Source organism: Sinocyclocheilus anshuiensis, unplaced genomic scaffold, assembly GCF_001515605.1.
Source record: "Sinocyclocheilus anshuiensis isolate Anshui unplaced genomic scaffold, SAMN03320099.WGS_v1.1 scaffold2293, whole genome shotgun sequence".
Classification (NCBI taxonomy): domain Eukaryota; kingdom Metazoa; phylum Chordata; class Actinopteri; order Cypriniformes; family Cyprinidae; genus Sinocyclocheilus; species Sinocyclocheilus anshuiensis.
In genome coordinates, this window is record NW_015552765.1 from 83,632 (window position 1) to 94,555 (window position 10,924).

A 10,924-nucleotide genomic window follows, 5' to 3' on the forward strand; every position below is an offset into this window, starting at 1 on the left:
TACAGTATACACACTGTTGTGTTTTACAGTGTACAGTGTTGTGTTTGTGTGGGACAGGTATGTGTGGAGTGTAAATACTTCTCAAGGGCATCGTAAGTGTCTTCAGAGTATTGGTCTTTATCAGTGTGCATGAGCTGACTGATGGTGGCCACCATGGACTCTGCAACTGACTGTATAAAAGATATATCATTATTATTACACTATTATTACATTTCTACATAATGATTTTAATCTAGTCACACTGCCAGACAAACAAATTAACATATTGTATTGTTTGTACATTCTTACCTCATTTAACATGCTGGCGGACAGCAGGTTATTGACAGTCGTAGCAGCTGAGGTGATGTTCTGGGACGTCAGCTGCTCAGGTTTGGACGTGAGTATCTGGACACTGGAGGCAACGTACATATTCTCTTCCAGAGTCCCCTAAACAAAACAACCAAAACCATTGTGCCAATATTTGTTTAATCAAAAGCACTCAAAATTAAAGAGTTCAAACCATTGACTAAATAATGACTACAGTAAACCTGAGTTTACTGTAAAATATTATTTTAAAATTATTAATTTTAAAATATTAAAATTAATTTAATATTTTTTTACATTTGACGACTACTACAAATATATCAACCAGTTTTTTTGTTTTTTTTTGTCGAAAGAAATGTGTTTGCCAACAGTAATCAAACTCTTAATTACACCATTAAACTACCACAAACTTAAAATATTAATATATAAATAATTAAATTTTATACAAGAAATGTATAGAATGGGCTGCAATTTTAACATTAAAAATGGATAATATAATACAATAATTAACAGTGCTAAATGTGAAAAATAAAATGGAATAAAAACTCATTCAAAACATTAATAAACACCAATGATACTAAAATAACACTCGCATAAACTTTTGTCATTCAAAATGAATGTGAATTTGTTAAAATTGTCAACCAGTGTCCCCCATTAAATTTCAAAGATGTAAATACAGACGTTGACTTTGCTTTTGAACACCTCCAGGTACAAGCCACAGTCCAGAAGTTTAACTCCTCCAAATGCGTGGAAAAGTGGTAAATTCAAACACTGAGCTGAGGCCTTAGGAAAACCAGCTACAGAAGAAATAAAAGACATACAAGAACAGTTAAACATGCTTGCTTCAAGAACACAAACCAAAAAATAACAAACCCAAACTAAAATAGCTGCAGTTTAGCATATTTTGTTATGTATGTCTGACTTAAACAACTTCTGACACAAATTAAGTTAAATTAAAATTACTATAATTTTTTTTTTATTTTAAGTTTGTCAAGATAAAGGATCTGAGATCTGATGGCCTTATCATTATTTTATTTTAATTTTTTCCACTAATGCTTATATATGTTTTTGTATTTATGACTGTTTACTTTGTAATACTACATACCGCTGGCTGTTCCTGGAGGGCAAAGCTGTGTTGAATAACTAATCTGACCGATCACAGTGAGTGGGAAGGTCAAACCATTGAGTGCTTCCTCTGGACAGGTATTACCTGCAACAAAACTAATAAGTCATCCTCGACCAAAACTTGAAATGGTCTTACTTATATTACAGGCCAGAATTTAAGACAACTCTTCTGAAATGCATACCTGTAGGTTGAGTAGTGGTCAAAAGCGGGTTAGGGATGGTAGTTGATGTAGACGAAGTGGTTGAAGTGGTAGTTATGGGTGACCTGGTGGTCGTAGCACTTAATGTGGTGGTAGTAGTGATAACAGGGGTGGTAGTAGGGGTGGTAGTAGTGATAACAGGGGTGGTAGTAGGGGTGGTAGTAGTGATAACAGGGGTGGTAGTAGGGGTGGTAGTAGTGATAACAGGGGTGGTAGTAGGATTGGTAGTAGTGGTAATAGGAGTGGTAGTTTCTGGTTTGGTGGTCATAGGAGCAGATGATGTGGTCTTTAGAAAAGTGGTGTCAGTCTTAGTAAACAGCACAGTAGTAGCAGATGTAGTTTCCCCAAGAATCAGTCCATTCTCATTTACAAATGCTGTTCAAACAGAAGAAAACAATTCAGTTTAGATCAGCACTATAATTTTGGTACAATATGATTTCATATATTGTTTTTAAACACTTTAAATAATGAGAGTGTTGTCCTATTGAGAGCTACACTCTTAAAAGTAAAAGTTCTTTATTGGCATTCATGGTTCCATGAAGAACTTTTAAGATCCATGAAACCTTTCCATTGCACAAAAGGTTCTTTAAACTGAAAAAAGGATATTTACACTTCCAAAAGTGGGTTTTCGCAGTGATGCCACAGAACAGTGGCTCTCAATTCCAGTCCTCGTGTACCACTGCTTTGCACATTTTGTATGTTTCTCTTATCACTTTAGACGTTTGTTCTATTCGACCGTTAGTGCCCTACGAATTGAACATCACAGGATATTCCGCCATGATTCCAGTTCGAAGGGAGCGTATATGTCCCATTCAAAGGGCATTAATGTGAATGTGAATTTAAATTGTATTTGTTTACAGAGGTATATAATGTCACACTTCTCTAGTAAGTTTCATCTGTGTGTTAAGACGCTGCAGGAAGTGGTGTAGTGCAAATCCGTGAATGAATGTTCATGTCAGTCGGAACACAGTTCATTCATGGAGCTCTCTTCTAACGAACTGGTTATCTGAATCAGGTGTTAAATTAAGAGAGACATACGAAATATGCAGAGCGGTAGTACGCGAGGACTGGAATTGAGAACCACTGCCATAGAAGAACCATTTTGGGTTCCGCAACCCTTCAGAGAACATTTTTTAACCCTTTTTTGTTCCCAAAAGAACCTTTCAGTGAGCAGTTCTTAAAAGAACCATTTTTTTTTTCATACAGTGAGGAACATTTTAATAATCTAAAGTATCTTTTTCACTTTAAAGAACATTTTTGTGCAATGGAAAGATTGCATGGAACCAAAGCTGCCAATAAAGAACTAATATTTCTAAGAGTGTAGATTATAAAATTATTTTAAAAAAAATTTTTTTAAATGCACACTATAATATATAATTGGTTCTTTTAAGAGTTTTCACTGGGAGGTTCTTTGGGGAACCAAAATGGTTCTTCTACAGAGCGTAGTGAGTTTATTTGCAGTTTATTTATGCACCCAAAACAGGGCCAAGACAGTATTTTATGGGTGGGCTGCCTATTCCCTGGCCCAATAAGTATGGTATACCATAAAGACAGACCACCCGATGACAACTCTGCACTTAGACATCATTTGCAAGTGAAACTCCAGCACATAATTCTTTAAATCCCTGTGACACATGCAAATCAGCCTAAACTGGGGAATCTGAAGTATCTGGCAGCCAAAAAAAAAATTATAATTAAAAATTGCACACAAAAAAAAATGTAAAAGTGTAGTGAGATTATGTTTATATCTAAAGCTTAGTCACATATATATATGAATATAAATTGAAATCATAATAATAATAAATAAAGTATTTCAGTCAAAACAACAGGGTTCACTAACATGTTTCTTTGGTTAAATCTAATTTTTAAAACACAATATAACTTTTTTTTAAATTGTATCAAAATCTATTATAACAATCATCATATCACTATTGACATAAACCACACACACACACACACACACACACACACACATATATATATATATATAAAACCTGCCCTACATCTAAAATAAAAAAATGTAATTTAAAAAAAAAATCAATTTTTCTGACAGTTAATCTGTTAATGTTACAATAATCCCTTACCTGAAAGAAATATGAGCAGCAGCATGGAGCGATCCATCATCATCCCATTAATAATCCAGATCTGGTTCTCGGAAATGTCTGCTTATGACTTATGTAGGAGGATCTCATATGTTGAGTTTTACATAATATATTTGCATTTTAAGAAAAAAAAGAGCTATGGACACTGTAATGTGCAATGTTTTGCAAAAACCAAAAATGACAAGAAACATGTTGGATCGGGCAGGTCGTATCATTTTTCTACTTGGCAGACATATCTAGGCTTTAGTAACTAGTCTGAAAAAAAGTGTATTCGTAATTATGAAAATATAGGCTATTTTAAATTGATAGTCCATCTCAAAATTAAAATTACTCAAACTCATGCCATTCCAGATATAATTGACTTTCTTTATTTAGAAGAAAAACACCCTCATCCTAAGAAAGTCAGTCTGTACATCTGGGGATAGCATGAGAGTAAATTTTGGGTGTTCCATCCCTTTAATAATAATAAAAATGATAAAGAAAATACTGCTGTTTCCTTTGTATTTTAAGCTTCTCAATCTGTCAAATGTACGTAGATAGGTAATGATATCATGTGAATAATTTGACATTTGTATACACAACCTAATATCTCTTTACTTAAGAACAAATCTTTGTTGAATATTCTGGAGATTCAAAGCAGGCGCGCACGCGATTAATATCACAATACGTCTATGCGTGCGTGCACTCTACTAATGTGCCATTGCAAAACAAACTGATTTCACGGCCAAGTAAACACTGCATTGTGTAAAAGATTGGCGTGTGTCACACGTTTAAAAATAAATTACTCAACTTCATTTTGTTATTCAAAGTGAGCCTTGTATTAGATGCAAATTGCTGTCATTTCAGATATGCCATTGAACAACAGGCAAATCAACAGCACATCTCAACACTGATAACGCAAACTAATGGCCAAAAGCACGAACCCCCAAAAGCAGAAAACCATTATGATAAAGAAACGCTCCTGCCTTTATAGTATATAAATATATTAGACAATATGCAGTCATGCACATGCTGAACATTCAGACAGCAAGACGAGAATTTTCATGCTGGGAGGTCAGTGTTTTTCCTCAGCATCCTGTCTGAACTACTTAAGTTTACTAATGAAGAGACTATTTCTCTCTCTTTTTTTATTAACTGTTGTAGCTTGTGGATAGAGCTGTGAACACTGATATACACTGAACCCAGCTGCCAACATCAAATGGTGATGATGGTTTAACATTGCAAACGTACTGTGAGAATATTCCTGACAGTGTATTTTGAAATGAAGACAGAAACGTGTTGCACGAGAACTTCCGAAAGGAATAAAGCTGAATGAGGTGCAAAGGTTAAACGCGTTAATCTGTGTAAGCTATTAAAGCTTTGGAACCTGTGCATCCATGGAGGAGGATACACTTACCTATAGAAACCTCCACATCGACTCTGCTGCCTTATTGGCCACGTACTGACCAGACCTTAAAGAAATAGTCTGGCATGCACAGCAAAAGCCTCATGCATCAATTTAAACCTACTGTATGCAGTACAGTTCTAGTATCTATTTTCTTGGAACGAGTACACTGTTCACCACCACAAATTAATATTTGCTTTTTTTTTTAAATAACTAACAACATCTACAAATCATGGTTTCTTATAAAGAGTTACGTCAAGCAAACACGTACAGTAAAACCTGAGGTCAACTCTTAAGGGACTGTTCACGCAAAAATGAAAATGTTGTCATCATTTAGCTACTCACTCTCATGTTGTTCCAAACCTTTATGAATTTCTTTCTTCTTTTAAACACAAAAGATGATGTTCTGAAGAATGTTGGTAACCAAACAGCTGCTGGTAACAACAGCCATTGACTTCCATAGTATTTATTATTATTATTATTTCCATACTATAGAAGTCACTGGCTACCATCAACTGTTTGGTTACCAACAATCTTCAAAATATCTTCTTTAGTTTTCAACAGAAGAAACTCATATATGTTTGGAAAAACTTGAGGGTGAGTAAATTATGACAAGATTTTAATTTTTAGGCGAACTGTCGCTTTAAACAACTCGCCAACCTTAGTTAATTATCTGCTGAGCATTTCTATAAAAAAATACCTTTGGGTTGTTTCATTCAGAGGAAGAAAAAGGAAAGGGCATTACTGCAAGCTTAAAAACACTGTAATATTCATTCTTATGAACTTGTGTTTTTCATCTTTATATAAAGCCAAACCAGATAACTAATCCAGAGCAAATACAAAGTTACCATCTATAAAGAACTGTGGAATTTCAACTGCCATCTAGCAGCTCGACAACATTACAACATATTCATTTATTTTATTACTATTACTTAAAAAATTATTTTTGTTGTTTAGATTTGTTACATATTATTACAACCTCAAACAAATGTATGTGTTGATCTATTCAAAAACTGGCAAAAAAAAAATTACTCGTTAACATTTTCTGATAATTTTATTGATAACTGATTAGTGGAAAAGAACAGAATATCTGACATACATTAGTACATGGACTTTTGCTGTGGTTCGTCACACACTGCCTGGTTCCTCATCATTGAGGTTACATTTTCCAGATATGCCTAGATCCCGATGAATCCCATAATGACTTGAGTTATCTGTTAAACAGCATGTGGAATTGTGCTGGAAACAGAGAGAGATTACAAAGCCAGCAGTTCAAACCGAAGCAGAAACGGACTTCAGTGACATCTTGATCTGGGCTGAGAGCCAGTGGATGAGAAGCTTGACACTGAACATCCTGGTTTTACACATCTGATCTCCTCTTAGGCTCAAAGTACTTAGTCGGGTAATCATAAAAATGTATGTGATCGAAGAGCCCTCGGGAAGAGAAAATAAAGACACATATAAGCAGCTGACAAACTATTATTCTCCAGCAGTCTCTTATTTCTTCTTCTTATCTTGTGTGCTGGTGAACCAGGCATCCAGCAGCTTTTTGCTGTAGTAGATCTGCCAGCCATGTACTTGAAGTGAAATAATCAAAGCTAAGTACATTATAGAGACAGCAGAGAAGCCAAAGATGAACCTATAAGCTTTGCCGTGCCGATAAAGCTGCTGAGCCACAGGGAACATCTCCATCCCTCCATAAAGAATAGGAGCGACACAAAAAAGCCCGGCGCTGATCATTGAGATGACCAGGTAACTGATGTTGTTTTTTGGCAAAGCCATGAAACTGAAGACGGTAGGTATGATGCTCAGAAGATACAAGTATTCCCATTGGTAAGGAGAGGCCACCACTTTATGGGATACCAAGTTCAGCTGACTGACCACCACCTGTGCTGCTACAAGCAACCAGACCACTGCATGAGCGATGTTCAGCTTCCTGATCTCAGACTTCAGGGCCACACTGATGAGATTGAGAACAGTCATTTCAACAGGATCAGAGGAACTGCAATTTTTAAGTAGTTTTAAGGGGTCATTCCCCTATATATACCCACGACATGTCTTAATATATTGGCTAACAGGTTAATGATCATACTAGCTTATTTTCATTTTTCATACTATCACAGTGAACATAATGGTGAATTTTAAAACATTTCACTGTTTGGACTTAACCTTACACGAAAGTTATGTTACTCACGGGACACTGTAAATACAAGACTAAAATACTGCTACGAATTATATTTTTACATTAACTCTTTCCCCGTCAAACACGGAATTTTCCGGTTTTCCGCGTTCTCGCTGTTATGCGCTCGGGGGCGCTATTACGCATCTCCTGAATGAGTCTAGAATGTGCCGATCAAAAACACATGCGAGGAAGACGCAGAAACGAGCGATCTCGCCGTTATGCGCTCGGGTGAGTCTAGAATGTGCCGATCAAAAACACATGCGAGGAAGACGCAGAAACGAGCGATCTCGCTGACTATACTACTGGAATACTTGATTCTGTTCTGCTGCATTTCCTTGCTTATAATGACTGTTGTCAATTGCAACGCATTATAACACAGCACACATCTATATCTCTTGTATCACCGCGGAGGCGCTCTCTCTCGTTTCGTTCAAATGCAGCTTGCCGTCTTGCGTCTCAGTTTTTGATTGCATTGAAAATGAAATCAGAGGAATTTAGTATTAATACTACTATAATTTTGCTGTAGTGATCATATTGTCCTGACTATTGTTTTGTACACTGTTCATAATGGATTTATAAACGGGTAAGATTTTAAAACATTAATCTCAATTCAATATTTGTTTATTTGTCACATACATGGTTATATACAGAATATATGACCAGCAGTGAAATGTAAGTAAATTCAATATTTCATATCCCCGTATTTATATATTATTATAGGTAAACAAAAAAAAATCCGTGTAATAAGTTAACTATGAATATACAATACATTATCCCTTAAATGTCAACCTTAATAGTTTGAACGTTCGTTCGTCTTAGCTCAAAGCCACTTGCTGCAAACTTTTCTTTGCAGAAGCTTTGCGTTAATTACAAGGGAGATAACGAAATATTTAATCTCTAATCAATATTTTTTGTCCAATTATTTGCCCAGTTAGTTTTGGTATTGAGGTAAAAGTTACCTTGCATTCGCTATATAACAGTGGGTGGTGGTCACGAAGATGACTGAGCAAATTTGATGCGTTTCCCCCTTTTGCAGCGACTTTCTTCTTGCAAGATCAGCAGACAGGGTGACCGTCCTCGATTAAATTGCCTTCAGGACTCTTGTAAAATGACACGTTTCCGCCTTTTGCAGTGACTTTCTTATTGCAAGATCGGCAGACAGGGTGACCGTCCTTGATTAAATTGCCTTCAGGACTTCTTGTAAAAGCCAAAATACAACCAGACCTCCGATTTGGTCCTCTTAGATGGCTGAAAAATCTCCCGAGCGCTGTCACTGCCTTCTGCCATTTCGTCTCGTGCAAAAAAACAACAACAACATTGCATGCTGCTTCTGCGTCAGACTGATGCTGGCTGGACAGGATTTACCGCGAGTTTTCAAAATCGCGATAATCAAACACGGTTTTGATGATAATTAAATTTTAAACGATAATACTAACCGTCAGGGCATTTTATCATGATTTATCGTAAAACCGGTAATCGTTCCATCCCTACTAGAATGTGCTGATCAAAAAAACATGCGAGGAAGACGCCGAAACGAGCGATCTCGTATGTATGCATATGCATACGAAAAACAATGCGATCATCAACAATAAACAGCATATAAATGAAAACTGCCTAATGTTACCGAGTGAAATGGCGATCCCGGAAGTGGCAAAGGACTGTGCAAGCTATGGGGGTGTTGATGAAGCAATCTACTGCATCTTTGCTTTGATCATCCTACTGAATATGATCCAGATGTAGTATTTGACAAAAACGTGATTTTCTCTGCTTTTTGCTCAATATGTTGTTGTTGTTGTTTTTATAAAACTTACCTACATTCAAGTGTTGATAAAAAAAAGAATGTTTGAAGCTAGAATAAAACGGATTTTTTTTTTAAGTAGAGGGATATATGTTCTTTATTTTGATGTATCGCATGTTCAGATATTCATAAAACAAAATATTCTGGGGGCCATGAAATTTTATTAAAAATCATCAAAAATGCTGGCGGTGACTGGCAACTTTTTTTTCAAAAACAGTATGTACCTCATCTGATAGTGTGACGCCACGCGCTCGCGGTGCTGAAAGTCGCTGCCGTCTGTTCCTGTAGCGCGCGGTCCTGATCGTGATGCCATGGCAACCCACCTCCGTCGACAACCTGAGGTAAAGGTAAAATCGAAATTTACCACACTTCTTCGCTGTAGAAGTTTACATGAGGCAAACAGCCCTGATAGCATACGTACATCACAGGGATGTCTATTTGACGTCTGCATTTACATCTGCAAGACGTGTTTGCTAATATAAATACTTATGTAAATTTAAAAAATAACCATTTCACCACATATTATATTGCAAACTATTTCTACCGTGATACTGTACAATATTTGTTGCTTTTGACCAAAAAGTTGCACAAATATACAGTAGCCAACATTTGAAGTGGATCAAAACCTTTCATCAAAATTGTCCTAGAACCAAAATGCGTTCTTGTCTTAGGACAATTCTGATGAACTTTTCTGATCCACTTCGAATGTTGACTACTGTATTACATCTGAATAGCGTATAACGACACAATGCGTGCAAGTAATGTAACGTTAGACCAAATACGCTTCCGTAAATACTCTCCATTTTGTCTTATATGTTGACTTCAACCAAACTATACCAAGCAAAACTGTAAAGCCTCCATTTCCGCAAGCGAAGCAGCCTATATGTTTATCCTACTTCAGTTAAGTGCAAAAGCTTTTTAAAATGTTAAACTTCGCCGTTTTTGTCTGTTCACGACCTTGTACTGAACTGTAAAACAGCTGGTTGATACAATATTCACCCACCCGTAGCATGATTTGATTATTAGAGTTTACAAATAATTACATTTGTTTGACACTGCATTTTTGTTTCTAATACAATGAAACTTCTGATCACAATTATTAGTCACTCAATCCAACTTCTACGGCTTTTGCTGACGGTTCCTACAGGTACAGTAACAACATGATTTCTACGAGACACCACAGAAGTTCATTCACAGTCATAATCGGTGTTACAAATAAGAAGACGCGCACCTATGAACACTCAAACTTTATACCTACCTTATTTCAACATGAACCAGCAAGCCGCTTCACATACTGTAGAGGCAAAAGTACGCTGTTCTTCTACATGTGCGTTCGTCTGGACATAATGCAATATCGCCCTCACTGGCGCGGAGTGGGAACAATGAATGATTAGGAAAATATGGCGTTATTTTAATGACAAATGTCGAGAGCGCATTATTGTAGCGCAAAAGCACATTAATATAATGCGCGAGCGCGGATTTCCTTTGCTCTCGCACAAAACCGGACGCGCGCGCTCAGATAGACGCTGCTCTCGCCCGGAGAGATAATGCGCTCTCGACATTTGTCATTCAAATAACGCCATAGGAAAAGAGTTCCTAAAGATTTGCATTGTAGGACTAGGCAAAATTCATGTTGGAGGCTGCTCCCACCCCAATAAAAAGCACTTGAAACCAATATGATTGATTCCTAACCTTTCTATTTATACAACATTTTATTTTAAATTTAGTATATTTTTACTTATACAGTACCGGTCAAAAGTTTGGACACATTACTATTGTTAATGTTTTTGAAAGAAGTCTCTTATGCTCATCAAGCCTGCATTTATTTGA

General features: G+C 36.4%; 2 protein-coding genes across 2 annotated transcripts in view; both read right to left on the reverse strand.

Annotated features, from left to right (window-relative positions):
• The window catches only part of LOC107667894 (adhesion G-protein coupled receptor G7-like), a 21,719-nt gene extending 19,975 nt beyond the window's left edge, over positions 1 to 1,744 (reverse strand). The window contains exons 1-5 of the mRNA XM_016459634.1: positions 1,611 to 1,744; positions 1,409 to 1,513; positions 985 to 1,100; positions 289 to 426; positions 79 to 170 (exon numbers count right to left, since the gene is read on the reverse strand). Of these exons, the coding sequence (XP_016315120.1) occupies positions 79 to 170; positions 289 to 408 (212 nt within the window). The 5' untranslated portion in view covers positions 409 to 426; positions 985 to 1,100; positions 1,409 to 1,513; positions 1,611 to 1,744. The remainder of the gene's footprint in view (positions 1 to 78; positions 171 to 288; positions 427 to 984; positions 1,101 to 1,408; positions 1,514 to 1,610) is intronic.
• A 4,432-nt stretch (positions 1,745 to 6,176) lies between these two features.
• On the reverse strand, positions 6,177 to 10,449 carry LOC107667895 (protein jagunal homolog 1-B). The gene is made up of 3 exons (XM_016459635.1): positions 10,353 to 10,449; positions 9,319 to 9,430; positions 6,177 to 7,074 (listed from the first exon to the last, which is right to left on the reverse strand). The coding sequence occupies exons 2-3, from the start codon at positions 9,405 to 9,407 to the stop codon at positions 6,612 to 6,614; spliced, it is 552 nt and encodes a 183-aa protein (XP_016315121.1). The 5' UTR covers positions 9,408 to 9,430; positions 10,353 to 10,449; the 3' UTR covers positions 6,177 to 6,611.
• Positions 10,450 to 10,924: the final 475 nt, after the last annotated feature.

Coding starts and splice junctions, on each gene's coding strand:
- LOC107667895 (XM_016459635.1), bottom strand. CDS start 9,407: ATGGCATCACGATCAGGACCGCGCGCTACAGGAACAGACGGCAGCGAC. Junction 7,075..9,318: donor GCGTCACACTATCAGATGAG/GTACATACTGTT, acceptor CAATCTCATCAG/TGTGGCCCTGAAGTCTGAGA.